The 21,283-nt window shown below is 44.3% G+C and overlaps 1 protein-coding gene across 5 annotated transcripts in view; it reads left to right on the top strand.

The window, feature by feature from the left end:
• The window catches only part of FOXN3 (forkhead box N3), a 394,524-nt gene that overhangs the window by 195,753 nt on the left and 177,488 nt on the right, over positions 1 to 21,283 (top strand). For all 5 annotated transcript variants that reach the window (XM_046647505.1, XM_046647502.1, XM_046647506.1 and 2 more), the window contains one exon: positions 20,926 to 21,062. In XM_046647505.1, coding sequence (XP_046503461.1) covers positions 20,926 to 21,062 — 137 coding nt within the window. The remainder of the gene's footprint in view (positions 1 to 20,925; positions 21,063 to 21,283) is intronic.

Below are 21,283 nucleotides of genomic sequence, written 5' to 3'. Positions count from 1 at the left end.
CATGTGGGAAAAGGTGCTGTTCTGCATTCGAATCGAGCTTGGAGTTGGGGCTTGTCCTTCTTCCATAACTTAGTAGTTTATCATGCTCTGGAGCACTGGTTCTTAACTGGCGGTGATTTTGTCCCCCCAGGGGACACGTGGCATTGTCTGGAGACTCGGTTGTCACAACCTGGGGGAGCAGTCCTATCGGCATCTAGTAAGTAGAGACCAGGGATGCTGCTAAACTTCCTGCAACACACAGGACAGCCCCCCAACAAAATCAGCCCGCCCCCAAATGCCAATAGGGCTGAGGTTGAGGAACTGTGGGCTAGCCTTCCAGCAAAATCTTTTACTTCTGTCTGCTGGGGAGGACTCAGGGCTCTTACCACAGCTGTGGGGTTTCGGGACAGCGAGGGCAGGTCCCTGAGTGAAGGCCAGGGTGGAGAGAGGCCTGCATGGCTATGGCAGGGAGTCCGGGCTGGGCCATCAGCCGTGTGTTCGCGGCAAGGCCTGCCTGTCGGAGCTGAGGTCCCGTAAATGTCCGGTGAGGAGAGCTGACCCAGAGATCTCTAAGACTCTTTCCAGCTCTCACATCCCAAGATTTTAGAAGTGACGCTCTATCCTCATAACCCGAGCGTGATGCAAATAATGTGGGAAAAGAGATTTGATGAGACAGCATTTTCCTTGCCTTTTCTTAGTAGGTTTTATTTGCATGTTTTCATTCTGAAAAGGTAAAAATTGCGTAATATTAAAACATATTTAAAGTGTCCTCTCTTTTTAATAAATAAGAACCATGATGATGAACATGAGAACGTTTCTTTTATTTCGAGGAGAAATGACTTTCGTATATTTGAAACATTTCTGCTCAGTGATGAAAATTCATCCATCGCTTGCAGCAGACACACGTGTGCATTTTAAGTGTCTCTCCCAGGATCCGCCCAGGCTGCAGGGATCTCCGCAGACGTCTCTGGCTCGGAGAGGAGTCCTGTGAGTGCGCAAGAACCTGGGATTCCAGGACATCTGGGCATTCCCCCGCGGATGCTGCAGACGTGAAGTCATTCCGAAGAGCTATCTCAACTCCCACCCGCTACACGCACGCACACACACACGCACGCACGCACACATGCAGTATTCTGAGGCACTGGGGGTTAGAGCTTCAGCATAGGAATTACAGGAGGGGGCGTAGTTCAGCTCATGTCTCCTATGGAGGTGTGTAGAGTACTGGTTCTGTCTCGGATAAGACCTTACAGATGGTAGTAATGTCATCTCTGCTGCTTTTTTTTCTTCTCATATTTTTATTATGAAAAAATTCAGACGTGGAAAAGTTGTAAGAAGAGCACAGTGACCACCTGTATACCCCAGTACCTAGGATCAATAATTGTTAATGTGTTGTATTTGTGTCATCTTTATGTGTTGATTATACGAACCAATTAGAAGAAAGTTGTAGGCATTATGACTTCACCCTTTAAAACTTCAGCACGGATCTCTTAGGAATGAAGACATTCTCCTGCATAACCACAACACTATTATCACACCGAAGAAAATTTAAAATAATTCCTTACAGCAGCCAATATCTAGTCCATATTCCGATTTCTGCCATTGTTCCCCAGAGCCTTGTATAACTTTTTCGTGTTCTTTTAAAAACAGGATCCAGTGCACAGGCATTGTGACTGGATTTTTATTTCTCTTTAGTCTCTTCAGTCTGGAATGATCCTGTCATCATTTTTTTTTGAGAAGATCAAGGCCAAGGCCAGTTGTTTTGGGGGATGTCTCACATCCTGAATTTGGCTGATTATTTCCTTGTGATGTTGTTCAACTTGTCCCTGTGTCCCCTGGAAGTGAGATCCAAATGCTTATTTAGGTTCATGCTTATTTAGACAGTTGCCAGGTGATGCTGGGTGCTTCGTAAACCATCCCATCCCACCAGGTTGTCTCACTGTTAGTGATGCTAAGTTTGAATAGGGGCATAATGGGTGATGCCAGATCTCCCCACTGGATGGTTATCTTTTTGCCTTTGCAATTAGCCCGCAATCTATGTGGGGATAATTTGGCACTGTGTGTGTATCCGTTGATGATTCTTGCCTGAATTATTTCAATGGGGGTTGCAAAATGGTGATTTTTCTAATTCTATCATTAGTTGGCATTACAGTTTCTAAAAAGGAACTGTAATGACCGATTTGTAGAGAAAAGGATTGGTGTAATAATCGCTTCTACTGGTGGCAAATAAATCTCTCTCTCTGAATATCACTGTGGACTCATAGGTTGTTATTTAGTCAGTGTTATATAATCAATTGCAATCATTGTTTTGATGTTCAAATTATCACAGATTTGACCAGTCAGGCCCCTTTCAAGCTTCCTTTTATGTCCTTTGAACATGCCTTTTTGAGTACTTCGAGTACTTTCATACTTTCTTGTGTAGAAACATCCTAAGCTCGTCTTGTATTTTCCATTTCCAAATGTGGAGTCATCCATTACTCCAGAAAGCTTTGTTCCCTTTTAGTGGCAAATGGTATTTAGAAACAAATCTGGATTCTAGGTGTGTTCATAGTGGCGGGGGTGTTATTATTTTCAGGGCTTTCAGTGGACAGAGCTAAGGAAAAATAGAATCATGAGTTTATTGATATTTACAAATCATATTTAACATTACTGGGTTTTTCCTTAAAATAATTGATTTTGTATTCATAGCTCTCTGCTTGGTTTCTAATACGGTTAATGCTATCAACACATTTACTCTTTGCTTTATTCTGCAAAATACATAAAGTAGTTTCAAAATTATATTCTCTGTTCCTATTCATACTATAGTTCTGATTGAGAAATTGTATTGCTTTGTAGTTCATTTTGTCTTTAGTATATACTCCACTAGCATAGACAGTCAGTATTGAATTCAGAAGCCCTGTGAAAGAATTCTTTTCCCTGTGAAGTTATGTTGCCAACTTGATCCTCTAGTTAGGTTATTTTGTTCGCTCTTTTTCTTTTTTTTAAATTTTAGATTTATGGTTGGCTCTTTTTAAAAAAAATCACCTTTAATGAGTGATAATTTAATAAATTTATAGTAAAATACACCCACTAAAGTGTTTTGACTAATGCATGTACACCTGTATAACCACCAAAACAATGGAAATCAGAACACTTTCCTCGCCACAGAAAGCGTTCTTGTGCCTCTGTCTCAGTATCCCTCTCCTTCCACACAAACCGTCAGGTAACCACTGATGTACCTTCTTCCTCAGTAGATTAGTTTTACCTTTTCTAAAATTTCATATTAAGGAAATCATAGAATGGTATACTTTTATGTCTAGCTTCTTTTACTCAATGTTTTTGAGCATCATAAATGTTGTGTGTGTCAGTAATTCATTCCTTTTCATTGCTGAGTAGTATTCCATTTTATGGAGATACGACTTGTTTGTCTAGTCACCAGCTGATAGATTTTGGATTGCGTGTAGTATTTAGGTTTTATGAATAAAGCTGCTCTGAACATTCTTGTACAAGTCTCTGTGTGGATATATGAATTCATCTCTCTCGGGTTGTAAACTTAGGAGTGGGGTTTCTGTGTCACATGACAAGTATATGTTCAATTTATAAGAAAATGCCAAACTGTTTTCCAAAGTGGTTGTGCTAGTTTCCATTCCTCCCAACAACTTGTGTTCAGTAGCCTCAGATCGTGATCAGCACTTAGCATTGTCAGTGTCTTTAATTTTAGCCATTCCAATGGGCATGTTGCCATAGCTCATGATTTTAATTTGTATTGTTCTCCTTTTGACTACACTTCTATTTGGGATAATAAAATATTTCTTAATTCCAAAGTCAGAAGTCTGTGAAACAGTATGTTTAGTGAAGTCTTAGACTTATTTTTCTCAAACCTGCTATCAAAAAGTGTGGTTTAAATGGTTGGAGGATCTGTTGAGTACCACTGTCTGTCTGAGGCGCTGAGTCATGAGCAAAAATGGAAATAGTCTCTACCTTCCTAGAGTTTACATGTTAGCAAGGGGAGATAGACATTAATCAAATAAGCTCACAATTAAATGTAAAATCGTAACTTTGCTGTGTGCCGTGTAGGAAAGATAGAAGGAGAAGGGCTGAGGCTGTTGTGTCTGGATGTCATCATGGTTTCCCAAGACAAAGACATTGTTTACGTGCTCCCTCCCTTAATACTTGTTGCAAAATTTCTGAAATGCCGCAACTCTGGGACCTGTAGCAACAGGCTCATCCCTGGGAAAGGAACCAACACCCCACTTTTGGAACCCAGGGCTGTGGAAAAGCCATGATCATCAGCCTTCACACGATCATTTGGCCTTAGATGAACTCGTAAACTTGTTCCTTACAGAACCCTGGTTGACACACACTTTCAGTGTCTTTAAAGCATATCGTTTACATTTAGTTTGTTAAAAGCCCCTTTTAATTTTTTTTTTTTTTTGACATTGTGGATATTGACTCTGGATTTGAATAATTCCTTGGTGATTAAAGAATGTCAGTGCATGTTAAGTTATCAGTGTTTTGGGTTTTTTTCATTATATCTTGTTGCTTTGTTGGAAATTCTCCCTTACCCGCTCTGTGCCCAATATGAGACAGCTCATAGTTTTTAGATTTGAAACTTTGGTTTATGTTTTAGTTTTCTGAAGGTCACCCTGACCTAGTACAAAATACCAGTGGTCTTGAGGATCAGGTTGACTGTTAGGTCTTAAATTCCTAGGAGTTTTGATTCAACGTTATTGTTATAATAATCAAATTCATACCATGTTTTTATTATCTACTCTGTGAAGTGTTCTTGGTGAGACGTAGTTTCCAACTGGCTGTTCTAAAACTGGAAACTTCACTGACGCTGTTGTCCTATTTGCAATTTTTATGCACAAAGTGACTGAAACATAATAATAATCATTGATGATGCGCTTATAGAGGAATTCTACGGAGAATATTTTTAGTAACAACATACTTTTCTAATACTGTAATCGAGTTTTCATGTTTGAAAGCTTACTTCACTTTTTAAGAAGATGAATTCGGCCCTTTCAAGGTATAGTAAATTATTATGGAAGTATTGGTGGCATTTTTCCCCCTGCCTGAGCGCTATCCTCTCTGACTTGGAGAAATTGCAAGGGAATTATGCACATATTGTAGTATGTAGATTCCAAGAGTAAAATTTTAGGGCAATCCATTCAGTTGTTATTTTGTCAGTCACTGTCCTGGCAGGAGACAGATGGCACATTCAAACTGAAGTAACTGAGGAGCGTTTAATAAAGAGCCAGTTTATAGCAGTGGGCAGGGATCCAGGAACCCTGCAAGGATGGCGTACCACCCCTGGGTAGGGGCGATGTCTGGCTACACCAGGGAACTTTCCTCACCCCTAGGTCTGAGGGGGTGAAGGAGAGGAGAGAGTAGCTGAGGTTATGGCCCACAAAGGGGCATGGCCTTTGGTAGCAGGATGTAGCTCGCTGGAGGGAGCCAGGGGAATGTATACCCTGCCCTCAGTCCCCTCCCACCCTCACTTCTCTCACCGGTGTCTCCCTTTGGTGGAACCAGACTGGAAGTCAGTGGGCAAGGGAGCCTGTCAAGGCATCCACAAATGTTAGTCTCCTAGGACTGGGAGGAGAGTGGAGGAGGGTAGGGAGTGGCTCTCTGGGGCAGATGGAGTATACCAGCACACTCACATGCTACGTAATGGGGAGGACCAACAACCAATGCAGTGGTTCCCATGTGCCCTGAATACCTAGTGCTTTTATATGCTTAGTCCTGGCAAATACCAGAGAGGAGTGGGGCTCCTGGTGGGCAGGTGGAGTGCTAGGGGAGGTTTTTTAATATCAAAGGATCTTTCTTTACTTTAAAACACCTAAACAGAACCCCAGACTCATTTCAGCTAGGTTCTGAGAGTCTTCATTTGCAAGCATTTGATCATTACTTTCCCATTGCTGGAAGGTGGTACACAATCAGAGGAGCGCTCTCCCAAGAAGAGACCCCCTTCCTTGCGTGGCCGCCTCTGGGATGCAGAAGACTGCTGGCGTCTCTGAGCGGTGGGCATCTTCACAAGCCGTCGGGTATTTGTGAAGAGCCTCTCTGCTGGGTGATGCCTGGGGCCTGCCATGCGGATTCACCGCAGCCTAAGTGGTCAGAGTAAGTTTACCAAGCAAGGGTGCCCCGCTAGCTGTAAATTGTCCTTAGGGCTTCCGCGTGGGGGAAGAAAGTGCTACTGAAATGGATGCACTGTTGTGGGGAACAGCTGCACAGTTGGGACACCCAAAGTGCAACGCTTCTTTCTGTTGTCTTAAAAGATTAATAACAGTCTCTTATATATGCACGTAGAAGTACTCAACATGCACTTACAAGGATGTAACTTATCAGAAATGTAAATCACGTCCTCACTGTGATGTGTGGACCCCATAGATCCTGTAGACCCTACCCCAGGAGTTCAGTGTAATTTAGGGCTGTGTTTGTTTTGCCAAACAAATGCAATGTGGATAATTCCAGCAGAATGATATTGGAGTTGAGCTTTCTGTCAGCCATTTTAGAACATGTCCGTCAAACCAAAGCCCTTTCTTTCCCTCATTCCCTTTAAAGGTTTCTCTAAAGTAGCACACGATTTTTGGAATCTCCTTCCTGCCAGGTGAATTCAGAGACTTGGGTCCCACCTGGGGAGGGAGGGTGTAAGCACTGGCAGCTGCATAGACAAGTTGCCCACTTTGTGCGATTCTGTTTATCTTGGTACAGCCTTTTACGCAGGTGTTGGAGCCCTCTGACCCATACATGTAGATTTGAAAACATTTCCAGCAGGCTGGATTTTCTCACGGAAGCAACCTGGTTTGGTGGAAAGAGGGAGGCAGCACAGGAGACTGAGGCTTGAATCCGGCTTCGGCTTCTTGCTGATCATGATCTAGGGCAAGCCTCTCTCTCTTCGGAGCCTGTTTTCTTGGCGATAAATGGACTTAAACTTCTCAGATTCCTTCATCAGGTTGTTTAGGGCCACCTGAGATAGTTGAGCGCCCTTTGAAATTTGCTAGACAAATGGAAAGGTGTTTTGTCTGCAATGCCCATGTGCCAGGAACACAAATAGAAAGTCGTAATAATAATAACTTGACTTTTTCATCTGACATGAATGATTAAAGATAATGTGTATGAAGCATATGTGTGTGTGTATCAGAGAACATTTGTATGCATACTCTCCATTTTGGTGCTGAGGTTTACAGGTTCCAGAAGCAAACCATTTGCATTTGACCTTCGGCGAGTTAGTTAACTTGCTTGAACCTTAACTTCCTTATCTGTAGGGTCGTGATACTACTTACCTTCTAGATTTGTTGGGAGAATTAAATGAAATAATGCACGTTAAATGCTTAGGATAGTGCTTGGCGCATGCTCCCTTCTCACTGTCGATGATTATTGGTGTTACTGCTGCCACTACCACTCCTACTAAAATATTTGTGTGTACCCTGAGTTCCAGGTTGGACTCACGTTTAGGCCAGGTGACTCAGCAATATAGGGAGTGAGTCAAAATTTCTTGTGTCTAAAATTTCCATGGATAACCAAGGGCTGGCTGTTTCTGGAAACCTTAATTAATTGTCGAAGCATGGTCTGAGAGCGTGGTTGGTCCATATCCTGGTGTGTTCCTGGGCAGCGGTACCTGGTTTCCTGCGCCTCCCCTCTCCCGTGGGGAGATCAGAATACAGGCTGCAGGAGTCCTTACTGAGATGCAGTTCAGGACTAATGAAATGGTCAGAGAGTCCTTTTACGCTATCAGATGAAACGCACTGTGTAAAGTGTTTGTTAAGCCGGAGATTTTTCCCCTATGCCTCGTAATCAGGTAACTCATAACCCTTGGCAGATAGTCCTCTTGTTTATGATCATGTCACCTTGCGTAATTGTCAGTTATTCATCAACCTGATGAGCTTCTGGTTCACCCTCTGGAGGACTGTTTTTTGCTGTCTGCACCTCAGGTTGCAGTCAGTTCTCAGGTGAGCTAAGTATCGGGAAACAGGTGTGCCATCCCAGGTGACCCTATAATGATCTTCTAGGTCACTGTGCTTGTAGCACAGGTGAATCGGCATAGTGACCTCTGCTCACTTCTGACACTGACGTTTCCAGGTGACACACATCCTGTCATCCCCAAGAGTCACCATCTGTGGGATAGATAGGAGAATACTAAGGGTGGCAGCTCCCTTCTTCTGCGGGACCTCATGGAACACGATTTGCGAGGAAGGTAGGATGATGAGATTGAGGACCAGTGTAATTTGCCTTTCAATTACTCTGAACTAGGCCTCAGGGAGGCTCCATGTGAGGGCAGGAAGGGAAGATTCAGACGTTGCGTGCCCTGGCAGCCTTAGACCGCTGAGGTTTCCATGTGGGTCCCAGGGTCCAGGTCAGCTAGTCTTTTAGGGTAGACTGTTCTGGATCAGCCACTTCTTCCTGCAGTTTTTCCTAACCCGCCCCCTCTCCCCTAGCAAGTCCACCCACGCCCGCTGCCCCCGTGGGCTCTGTCTGTATCTTGTTTAGCACCTGCAAGAATTTAAAAGGGATCCATAACATTTACAATGCTGTCTGGTCATTGCCACGTCTCCCACTTGGGTCGGGGGTGGTTTTAGGTTTATCTTCGTGGCAGATGCCCCAGCATCAAGGGTCCAGGCTGTGCTCAGACACCGTTTGTTGAAAGGCTCTCCTTTGCCTTCAGAATGCTTATGCTATAATTTCGGGGCACTGCAAAGGCAATTTCTCCCTCAGAGTGGGCCGAGTTGGTTGTAGCAAGATGCTGTGGCAAAAAGCTGGATTCCCCACTCAGGAGCTCCCAGCAGAGGCCCATTGTGGACCATCAGGGAGAGTGGGTAACTGGTTGGTCCCATGGCTGATGGCCACTCCTTAGAAAACAAAGCAGCCAACCAAGAACCCCGTGTGCGTGTTATACTGAGAGAGAGGGTCTTTATGATTTTTTTTTTAATTAAAAGGCCATAACTGTTAAGCTCCAGCCCAGTACACATGCCCTCTAACTGTAACTTTTACCTGGGCAGGTACCTTCAGCAACTTTTAGTTATGGAAATAAGGCGATCAAATTATATGTACCAATTAGATAAGATCACATTGGAACATTTAAAAATAGATGAGTAACTACTGACAACCAGAAGATAAAGTGGCACTAGGTGGGCCAGTTGTAATCCAACCAAGGGCGTCTCTTGTTTTTCAGACCCACGCATGCCTTTATTGCCCTCCATAAAACATTATTGCGTTAATTATCATTTATGGCTTTTGAATCACTTTAAAGAAAATAGAGGTACTGGGAAGGGGCAAGTTCAATCCAGAGCTAGAGCTGGCTGTCAGGTTTTCCCCTCTCCACTTAGTACAGTATGTTTATAGATCTTTACTGGATCTTGAACTTTTAAAGTAACTGGGTTCTTATTTCTGGCAATGTAATGAATGGTGAATTTTATCTCCCCTTGTATCTCCTAGCCTATTGACTTAATATGCCCTTTTTTCCCCCGAGGAAGATTGGCCCTGAGCTAACATCCACTGTCAATCTTCTTCCTTTTGGATGTGAGCTGCCACCACAGCACAGCTGCTGACAAATGAGTGGCGTAGGTCCACCCCTGGGAACTGAACCTGGGCCGCCAAAGCAGAGTGTGCTGCACTTAACCACTAGGTCACTGGGGCTAGCCTTCAGTTTGCCTTTTAAACTAGAAAAAAGCATGAACAAGGCCATTTACTATATGTCTTTCATTCTGCCATGTATCCTCTTTGTAGTTTTCTTATGCAATTTCAACTTTAACATTGTGGGTGTGATAGAAGCAAGTGTTATTTAAAAATTTGAAAAAAGGAATATATCCACACTCTGGACAACTTTATCACATCATTATTCATTCCTGTTTCATATCATGTGTCAAAACTTTTAAAATGTGCATGTCTTTGTTTCTGTAATAAAGTTATTAGCAGTTAAATGGTCACATAGAATTTATTTACATATTCACTTATCCTCTGTGTGTGTGTGTATGTGAGTGAGTGTATGGTTTGATGCCACACAATACCTTGAATTCATCTGAGTCGTAGTTCCACTCTCTGAATGGGTATAGCATGACTGGTATTAGAAGTATATAAAAATGAGCAGCTTCTTGTACTTCTTGTGTGTTTTGTGAGTGTTTGAAATTTTTGTAAACTTCTCTATGTCTATTATCTTTCTCAGCCTGCGTAGGTGATACTGTGTGGTTTCAGGTGGGTGAGAATAGTTAACCCTTATTTACTAAGAGCCCTCAAAGGACAGATTGGGGAAACTAATTTGGGAGAATCCCAAGATTTAGTTGGATAGAAAGTGATTTTAAAGATGCCAGTTCTGAGGCCGGCCCGGTGGCATAGTGGTTAAGTGCATGTGCTCCGCTTCGACAGCCTGGAGTTCTGCAGTTCGGATCCTGGGCGCGGACCTACGTGCTGTTCATCAAGCTGTGCTGTGGCAGCATCCCACATAGAAGAACTAGAAGGACTTATGACTAGGATATACAACCATGTACTGGGGCTTTGGGGAAAAAAAAAGAGGAAAATTGGCAACAGATGTTAGCTCAGGGCTAATCTTCCTCATAAGAACAATAAAAATAAGCAAAACGAAGATGCCAGTTCTTTGGCCTTCTGATTTGGAGTATGAGGGTGTGTGCACGTGTGTATGTGTGTGTGTGCTCCTGTAGAGTTTGGTGGTATTTGTAAGTAAATATATTTTGGATGTTTTGTTATCAATTGTTGTTAGTGCACTGGCTTTTGACTCCCTTTGGCAGTTGAAAAACAATAGTCTGGAGAGTGCAAAAAAACAAATCAATTCAACCCAAACAAGTGCTCACTAGCTCTGCCAGCCTTCTTGAGTTGACATGCTTCACATCTGCCTTCTTTGGCCTTCGCCCCGTGGAAATCACATTGATGGGGAGGGGAAGGAGAAGAAACGGGGCCACATCAAACAGTGAGTGACTGAGGGGCGATTCCTGCAAAGTGAAAGCCCTGGTAACTCTGTTGATAAACGAGTCTGCATTCCCGATTCCCACCCCCCCCCTCCCCCACCAACTTCACAACGCCAGGGTTCTCCTAGAGAGCAATTTGGTGTTAGGCCAATCTTGGGGCTATTTTGGTTTTATTTAGTGTTAATACAAGGAAATTGTTGATTCTTCTTGCACTGATTAAAATGCATACCTGTGTGCACACGCACACACACACACACACACACACACACACACAACCTGTCCAGTTTCTCCACTGTAATTGAAGCGTTTACCACCTGCTTAAAACAGTTCCTTCCCCAGGTGCCCCACCTGCATTCCCTTGTCCCCGTATCCGCAGACGCTCAGCAAGGGAGAGGGTGCTCAGGGAGAGTCGAGGTGTGCTTCTGGAGGAGCCATGGACCTTAAAATCATCACAGAGCTCATGTATCTGAATATCGTGCAGGTGACACGTTAATCATGATTTCCATCTTCATAGCTTTTAGAACACATCTGTGAAATAACAGCAAGATGATGGCGGGAGTGGAGGCGATTTCCGTATCTGATATTCAGAGGACATGTTGTGAGTGAGTTTGACATATTCAGTGGCTGTGATTATCGGGGGCTCTGTATCCAGCTCCTGATGCCAACAAGCTGGGGTGGTCCTCAAGGCATTGGGGCTGCCCTCCCTGCCTGCAGCCCCCCCCCCCCCCAAGAATGCAGCTGGGGCCAGGGTCTTGGGAGAGAAATTCTCATCTGGACCAGGGGTGTAATTTCACTTTTCCATCCCTCCTGCTTTTGGAAAAAATAAACAAACGACTATTAGAGAGCAAAGTGGGACATTTAAAACACTGCAAAGAGGGAAATCCAAATGTCTGACATGACTTCTTTTTTCAAATCTTTCTTCTGGAAGAATTGTCTATTTTGTGATGGGAAGTGAACAGTGATGTATCTAGAAAAAAATTCTTGGTGGTCAGTTTTGTTCTCTCTCTCTCTCTTCTTCCCTCTTTCTATACTTGGGTGGTCCCTCAGATCACTTTCTTAATACTTTTAAAATTTAAAAATCCCCCCGATGTCTTTAGATTATAAATTACAGGATTTTAGAACAAAAAGGGCCTTTAGGAATCGCTCGCTTGCTCAGCATTATATTGTGGTATGACGTCATGGTCATTTGTTAGAACAACTCTTCTCTGTTCTGTGGTTTTCCAGTATCATCTAACTTCTGGGACTTCCTTTGGCAGAGAGGAGAATTAAAGTAATTGCCTTTTGCATGCTGGGTATGGGGTTAGGAACATTCTATATATTACCTTATTTAAGCCCAACATGACTGGGAGATAGTGTAAAATAAAGGGGAAGAAACTGCGAGTCTGAGAGGACAAGTGGTTTATTCCTGGGAACCCAGCAGGGTTGCAGTGTAGACAAGGTTGATCGATCCCTTGCTTTGGAGCCTCCTGTGGGGATGCCTTCTGGAATGCTCCCTGGGAAAGCCCTGGCATTGCTTCTGGCCCCTCTCACGGGCACACTGCATGAGTCAGTTTGCAGTATTTGCCTCTCACCCTGTTGAAGGGCCCAGAGAGCATGAACCTAAGGGAGTGAGACTCTGTACAGGGGGTTTGGTGGGAAAGTCAGAGGAGGTGTGATGAGAACACAGTCTCAGAGGCTGCGTGTTCTAGCTGGGTGGGCCCAGCTGGGGGTGGGAGGGGCTGCCCTGATCAGGGGTGTGGGCATTGAATGGGTCCACAGGAGGAGCTGACCTAAGAGTGTGTGTGCGCACACAGGTGTGTGTGTGTGTGTGCGCACACCTGTACGGTTCTAACACTGCCCGCCCCTTCAGGGCTCATCTTTTCCGCCTCTGTTGTCCTATAGCCCTTTGGCAAGCTTATGCAGTCTTTTATAGTTGTTACTGTTTGTCTTCCTCTGGACGTTCTACGCTGTAAAGAATGGACCCTCCCTTTGTGTCATGATGTGTCATGGTTACAGGTGTTGTTAAATGACCTGCTTTAAAATGAGACCCAAGGGGCGTCCTTTCGTTAGCCCCAGGAAAGTTTGAATGGGTTTGTGACGCACTGAAGTCTGGATTCTGGCCTTGTCTGGTGCCTGAGGATGAGTTTTGTGGGAATGGGGGAACCTGTAGCTCTGAGAGAATCAGCACCTGTCTGCTCCTCCCCCAGCCTCCATCTCTTCTCTAGCCCCCCATCCTGCTCCTCCCCGAGCCCCCATCTCTCCCCCAGCCCCACATCCCACCCCTCTTCAAGCCCCCCATCCTGCTCCTCCCCAAGCCCCCATCTCTCCCCTAGCCCCCATCCCACCCCACTTCAAGCCCCCCATACCTCCCCTCCCCCAGCCCCCCATCCTCCTCCTCCTCCAGCCCACATCCCTCCTTCCTTCCCTCCCTCTCTTCCTCCTTTAGGCCAGCTTGGCCCTGAGGAACCTGAGCAAGAGCTAGGCCCAGAGTAGAGGAGGAGCCAGCAGCGATGGGAAGAGAGAACACTCCTGTGTGGTTGGAGCAGAAACACAGGACAAGACACTTTCCATATGTTGAGTAGAATGGTACTCAACCATTGGGTCAACTCTGGGCGCCCCCTGTCTATAAGGCTACAGGTGTCTTTTGGTACATAGTGAGCGGACCTTATCAGTTCCAGTTCCCACCATGAGTCCATGGATCCCGGCAAGAACAGACAGTGGCCCTGGAGGCCCAGCCCTCCTTGCTGGGGAACCCTTCCCTTATCCAAAGCTGGCTCCTTCTGTCCATCCCGACTCTGCCCACCTCAGCTTTGTTCTCTAAGTCCGTTCTTCACCCACCCTGTCCCAGGGCGCCGTCAGGGCAGGGCCTTTCCACCTCAAAGAAAGATGTTCCATGTCTTAAGCTTATCTTGGGAAGCCCTGGACTGCCACAGGGTCCTGGCACCCAGGGGGCCTCAGTTCACGAAGTGACTAAAGTGAGTGGCTTCCTCAAAGTCCCTTATCCCTCCTGGCATCACTCCAGTGGCCAGGTCTTTGCTTTGTTCTATTTTGATCCTTCCATTTCTACCTCCATCTTAGAGCGTGTGATACAAAATGGTTCTTTTGGACCAAGGAAGAGAATCATCAAGCAATGGAAATCAAACAGCCGTGTGCGATTATTTTTGTAGATGAAATTTGCATCATTTCACAATTTGACAAGTACCTGCACCATCAGAGCAGAGCTGTGTGTTTTGGGGCTCAATGTCAAGAAAGCTGGCTATTTAATATTTTTACCATCATGATAATGAGAGCAGTATTTTTTGAGCTTCACTATGTGGCAAGCACAATGTTATCTTATATCCTGACAATGATCCTGTGAAACAGGTATCATTTAACCACTCCCATTTTATAGGTAAGGGAACCAAAGCTCAGAGCATTTAAGTAACTTGCCCAAGGTCACTGAAATAAGGCTGGAGGCTGTCTGACTCCAGTGTTCATGCCAACCAACTAAGGGCTTCCCTTTGAAAGCTCAATAATGTGCTTCTCACTGACTTTACTGATGAATGGTACTGGCCCAGATGGGAAAATGGCGGTATGGGGAAGCTGAGAAGGACAGGGAAAAATGAAGGCCCATGTGTACCAATTAATCTGTAGTACCACATTCTCAGAGCATGGAGTCACGAGCCTATGGGATGATTTAGTCTGACCACCTGATTTATAGATGAGGAAACTGAGATCCAGAGAGGGAGCGTGAGCTGCGCGTACACAGTGATCTCAGAAGGCAGTGATGGAAGGTGCAGCGCAACAAATAATATGGATTCTTACTTCTGATGGGCCTCCGCATCCAAGGCTGTGTCTGTTCCTCGTCCTCTCCCATCCCCTCAGGTGTCCCCCTTTTCCTGCTTTGAGGCATCATCAGCACCCCCTCCCCAATCTCAGAGGACCCAGGCCAACACTCTTAGGTCCTGAAGACCCCTTACCTGGTTTTAGGTTCCCAAAACTACAGGAGCTTTGAGCCCGAACCCTGGGTTCAAGTGTAGGAGCTGTAGGGTGCGGGGCAGTGAACGTTGAACTATGTTTTTGGAAATAAACTATCATGGAGGCACAGTCACATCTATTCGTTTATGTCTGTGGTTGCTTTCGTTCCACAATGGCAGAGTTGAGTAATTTCAACAGAGACCTTGTGGCCTGCAAAGACTAAAATATTTACTCTGACCCTTAAGAAAAAGTTTACCAACCCCTGCTGTAAAAGAATCAGTTGATGTTAAACCTCTAAAGCCAGACCACCTCAGATCTACCTTCTACATTCGTGAGCTTTTGCTGTAAAGGTTGAGGTCAGTGAGGGTACAGCAGAGGGAAGAGAGGTGGCTATATGTCCAGCGAGTTCTTTCAAGTCCCTTAATCAGGAGTTCTTAATACATAAACATCTCAAAGCTTATACGTTCAAACCAGCACTAGATTTTCCCCCTCTCCCAATCTTTGACCTAGTTAGTTGCTCAAACCAAGCCATTATTTTTCTCTTTTCTTTACCTGCCACTTCTCATCCATCACCAGATCTAATTGGTTCTCCAGAATACATCCTGAAGCTGTCCTCCTTTCTCCATCTCCACTGCTGCTGCCACCTGGTCACCTCGGGCCTGGACTGCGGCCTCAGCTCATAACAGAACTCTGCGGGTCCTCTTGCTGCTTCCAACCCATTTATTCTTCACACAGCAGCAAATTCCTCTCTTTTAACTCATCACTCTCTTTATTTCCCTCACAGTAGGCATTCCAGTCTGTCCTGATCTTGCTTATTTATTTCTTTACTTGCTTACTGTCTTCTCCTCCGTCTAGAATCCGAGCTGCAAGAGAGCAGTCTCCTTTTGCATTGTTCTGTATTCTCTAATGTATCTCTCGTGGTGCGTGGCATGTAGTGGGTACCATATGGAGGGAGGGAATGGACGAGGGTGGGGGGTGCTGGAAACACCCTCAGAAATGGCATCTCAGAAACATCAAGAGGAGGGATCATTTCACATTCGCCTCCCTGTTCCATTTTGATACAGGTCCTGCCTCATTATCCCCCTTCCCAAGCACAGCCCCTCGCCTGCATTGGGGTTGTGTTGAGAGTCTTGCATTACTGCTGGAAGTGGGCTTTATCCCTCAAAAGTGGTGAAAAGGAAACAAAGGGAAACCGTTGTCCAAGGCCAGTGTTTGCCATACTTTTTTGACCAGGTTCCTGGTAAGAAGTGTGTGTTACCTTGTGATCCAGTATGCACCTACATGCATTTATCCACACATACACAAAATATTACTTTACTACAGATATTTTCTATTCTAGTCTATTCTGTTTGGTCCTATTTTGTTCCATTAAAACAATGCTGATTGTGACCCATTACATTGATTTCACAACCCGTTAATGTATCGTAGCCCACAGTTTGAAAGTAACGTTTTTTTTTTCTTTCGAAGATTGGCACCTGAGCTAACATCTGTTGCCAATCTGTTTTTTTCTTTTCTTCTTCTCCCCAAAGCCCCCCAGTACATAGTTGTATATTCTAGTTGTAGATCCTTCTGGCTCTGCTATGTGGGACGCTGCCTCTGCATGGCTTGATGAGCCGTGCCATGTCCGCGCCCGGGATCTGAACCGGTGAAACCCTGGGCCGCCGAAGCGGAGCGCGCCGACTTAACCACTCAGCCATGGGGCTGGCCTCTGAACATAATGTTTAAAATATGGTACTTGTTTTCAGGAACTCACAACCTAGGGAAGAGACCCAACATGAAGACCCGTTGTAAGGCCGACTGACAAGTACTGCTCTGCAGGTCCAGAGAGCTGTGGGCTGTGGGAGAGATTGTGAGCTGCCGGAGATGGCCTCAGGTCTAGACCACTCAGGAAAAAAATGTTATCTTTAAAAGTTAGATTTAAGAGTCAATTTAGTTGTTATTCTTATCTCTCTCTTTTTTTAACCGTTCTCCGTAACCAGTTCTTTCTACAATATAGGCTCTTGTCTTTTTTTCCTCTTGTGTGTTGATATTTTTTATTGCTAACAGGAAATTATCTCTTATTTTCCAAGGGCTTTTTAATTTAAAAAAAAAACTTGGCCTTGTCCATAACTTTTTACTCTTTTTTTTCTCTCTACTATTCACATTAATTTTCTCAAACTATTTATAGATAACTGTGTGTGTATGTGTGTGTGTATGAAAGATCTTCATTCCCAGACACATTTTTGTCTTTACACACAGACATATATATATATGGATGTATGTGTCATCTTAAAAAATATACATGTGGGGGCCGACCCCATGGCCGAGTGGTTAAAGTTCTGCGCGGTCTGCTTCAGCGGCCTGGGGTTCACGGGTTCACATCCCAGGTGTGGACCTAGTCCACTCATCAGCCATGCTGTGGAGGCGTCCCACAAACAAAGTAGAGGAAGATTGGCACAGATGTTAGCTCAGCGACACTCTTCCTCAAGCAAAAAAAGAGGAAGATTGGCAACGGATGTTAGCACAGGGCATATCTTCCTCACTCACACACACACACAAAAATGTATATATGTGTGTGTTTGTATATATAGGTATATACATGTGTATGTATGTGTGTGTATATATATATACACACATGAAAATGTGTCTAGGAATGAAGATCTTTCTTCCCTTATTATTTTGAATTCCTTAACATTTAATGGTACATGGCCGTCACAGTTATTATGGTAAAACAAAAAAAATCCATATTCTTCAGATGAGATGGAGATAAAAGCTCCAACTCTCAAATTTATTACACAACTATAATCAAATTGCATCCTTCTCTCCTCTTTTTAGGAGCATTAAATGTGGTTTTTCCAGGCCCAAGAAACTTGAGCCTTCTCTCTGCATATTTCCATTAAAAATTTTTAAGTCACTCTTTTTACTCTTCTGAACTGCTACGTGAAACTGGGGAGAATGCATGCAAATCAGATGAAGCGCCAGCCTCTTCCATGTTCCTCCCAAGCCCTGCCCAGCACCCTCTGCTGTGAAATCATTGGATGGGTGAGAGGGATTCACAGAACCCCCATGAGTGTGTCTTGAAGATGCTTTTTAAAATTTTTTTCCTTTTGGAAATTCTAAGTACAAGATACTGAAATTAGTGTCTTATCTGTGAAAACCTATCAGCGGTTCTTGACCTCTCGCTGGAAAGTGAAGAACTGATCAAGGTGGGAACCATTGTGATCCAAAGCCCGGGTGATGTCTGCGGTGAGTGAATATTGGGAATGTGTGCTGACCAAGTGTGGAATTAAACCTCGGCTTGACGATCACTGTGCGAAGACCTGGGCAAAAGAAAACTCCTAGCAGCTAGGTTGTCGTGAGTCACAGTTTCCTGAGAAGGGAGAAGTTCCGTAGGGAGTGCATGGGGTAAGGGGTGCTTAGAAGGCACATGGCGGGAGAGTGATGGAAATAAAGGGGGCATCTTAGAAAGTAGAAAAGCTCTTCACGGTGAATTTGCTAAGCCAGGACCAACAGCACATGTGCGTAGACTGTCACTTTACTCCTCACTTGCCACATCAGCCTGGAGGCCCCTCCCACTGCCACTGATGGGAGTTGGGACTTCCTTTATGATGGACGGCTTTGGGAAAATCAGATTTGATTGAATGAAAGACTTGTACAGCCAGCTTTGCTCGATTTCTTCCGTCAGAATGATGTTCATGACATCGCCCACCATTTATTGAGTACCTGGAGGCACTGCGAGGGTTCTAGGTGTTTTCCAGCATGCCATCGCTGGGCCTCACAAGCTCTAATGGGGTCTTCATTTTACCAGCTAGGAAGCCAAGACTTTTTGTGGGACTGTGATTTGCCCAGGGCCACGCAGGAAACCTGTTTGGTTCCAGAACTCTCATTCTTAGTTCTTAGTATAACTCCACCTGCCTCTCCCTCCTGGATCAGTTACCTTGTGAAATTCTTCCCCACCCCATCCCTACTCCTGTGGTTGTGGTTTTTTTCCATGTACTTTGTAAATAGTAGGGCAGTGTAATAAACAAGATGCTTAGGTCAGGATTAGGAGAAACTGCATTCTTGGCTTATTGTTACTTCTTTTAGAGGGTCAGTTGTCCTTCATTTCTTTGTCATATTTTATTCCCTATAAGATTAAACAGCCCCACCCTGAAAGCCACCTTGATCAAAACAAAGGCCATTAGGTTCCCAGAACTAAGATAATCTCTTTGCAGAAATGTTTGGGTTACATATGGGCTCTGGCCCTCCAGGAGGCTGGTTTGCGGCCTTGTGTTCCAGTGCATCAGAAAGGCAGGTTCCCCCCCACCCCTCCCCACCCCCGCACAGGGCTCTGTCCACAGGGAGCCTTTGATGGAGTCAGGCCAGGACCCCACTGCTGTGGAGTTTACCAGCTTTTGTGGGCTTTTTTGGTTTGTTTTACGTTAGCCAAATTTGGTAGTTACTGGTCTGTCCCCTCCTCCCCCATACCTCTCCATCCCTTAGCTCTGGCTTTCTTCTAAAAAGTGTGCTGCATAGCTCTTTTCCAAAGGAAAGAACAGAGGGTCCAGAGCAGATTATTAGGTGGCCTGCCTCCCTTACCTGGGAAGTCTCCTCAGTCCCTCTGAACTATTCTAGGCTTGAAAATGTATGTGTGAAAGGAAAGGCCGCGTCAGGATGTTGGATGTTCCAAAGTTGAACTCCTCCGTGCCTTTAAACATCCCGATAATTAAACTAGGAACTTAAGCATTTAGCTTAGGCAGGTCGGCCTGACTGGGACCTGGGTTTGGGGTCAGGCCTGTGCCTGGGGGTGGGTGATTGAGGGGGGCGGGAATCAGAGGCTGCAGCCCCTGACCTTGGCTTTGAGCAATTCTCTGCCTCAGTGCACCAGAAAGAGTCAATTCCAGTTTCACTGTTTGCTGGTGTTGTTGACAGTCAAGAATTTTAATGGGTTCTGTGAATAAGTTTGTAAGTAAACTATTTGGTGAACTGATGACTGAAATACAAATTTTTTAAAGTAGCTTTAAAGATTTTAGGAATAACTTATTTTTAGTTCTTCTTCTAAGGGATTTTCTTGGACTTTCCCCCCTATAGTAGTTAAACAATTTTCTTGTTTGCTTTCTAAATCTTCCTGCAGCACAATAGATCTGAAAATAAGAGAGCTGCTGGCTGGAAGCATGGGGTGGGCGCGGGTTTGTGTAATTTGACTTCTTTTCTCTCCAAATCTGTAAATATTTACAGATGACCTTATCAAACAGCTTGGGTACATTCCGTCACTTGAGAGCATGAAGTCCCAGCAGTGACTACCTGCCAGCCTGCTGCCAGTTCCCCGGGGGCCTCAGAGGAAGGACTTCCCTTTTTTTCTAGAAAGTGCTGTCCGCAGACCAAAAGTCTCCAACCGAAAGTAGGCCTCAGAGCTGGGCTCCCTTTTTCCTTGGAACCAGTCTTAGAAAATTTGCATTTTAAAGTTTGGCTTCTAGCGATTCCACTCCTTTAGGCCTGGAGCAGAGTGCTGTGAACTGAGGAATCCAAAAAATAAATAGTGGATTCTGGCTTAGGTTTACCACTGCCGCCTGAGTTCTTTTGTTTCTTGGGGAAGGTAATTAGAGAATTCTGTTTGAAGCTTAAATGTCATTCTTTTGTGAGTAAGTAGGAAAAAACAAGTGGATTACTTTTCTGTTTTTGTAAAGTGGTACCAATGTAATATGGTTTCAAAACATTAACTCTCAAATTTTTAAAGCGCAGACAGAGTTTTGAGGGTGTCTCAGCTCTTTTTCTTTCAACATTTGAAATCCGACAAATTTAAAACTCATTTTTGGAAGAGAATACATGTTTTTCAGAGTTGACACTGAACAATAATAAAGCAATCTGAGTCTTTTGGTCGTTGGGATATGAAAATTACAATATCATTGTACAGCATCACCTCGTAATAACATGTTTATTTTCTCTGTCAAACTTAATACGAGTTAGGCTGAAGTGCATTTTATGGTGTTCTATTGTCAGAGTATAATATACAATATTTAAGGCTATTAACAGTTAACAAATAAGTGAGAAGTTTTTAAAAACAAGTAACCATGATAATAACGATACATCTACTTACTGCAAAATACTGAATGTTTCCATATTAATCACTTTTATGTTTTAATTTTCTTTGCAGAGTATTGGGAAAGGGTCATTGTGGTGCATAGACCCAGAGTATAGACAAAATCTAATTCAGGCTTTGAAAAAGACACCTTATCACCCACACCCACACGTGTTCAGTACACCTCCCGCCTCTCCTCAGGCATATCAAAGGTAAGCGATTCAGACTTATTATTGTTTTTGTTTACGGAAGTTGCGTTATTTTGGTTGAGATAGGCACTGAAACTAATTTAACAGGCTATCTGATTTTAAAAATAACTGTGGATAATTAAGAAAGGAATGAGGTATTATTGGAGGCACACCCATTGTTGTATGTCCTGAAAACCTTACCGCTTTTGCTGCTTCGGAGGAATGTGTTTCCAGAAGACTTCATG

The sequence above is a fragment of the Equus quagga genome, chromosome 20 (genome assembly GCF_021613505.1).
Source record: "Equus quagga isolate Etosha38 chromosome 20, UCLA_HA_Equagga_1.0, whole genome shotgun sequence".
Taxonomy (NCBI): Eukaryota; Metazoa; Chordata; class Mammalia; order Perissodactyla; family Equidae; genus Equus; species Equus quagga.
Note: the sequence above shows the minus strand (reverse complement) of the source record. Positions and strands in the feature narration are given on the sequence as shown.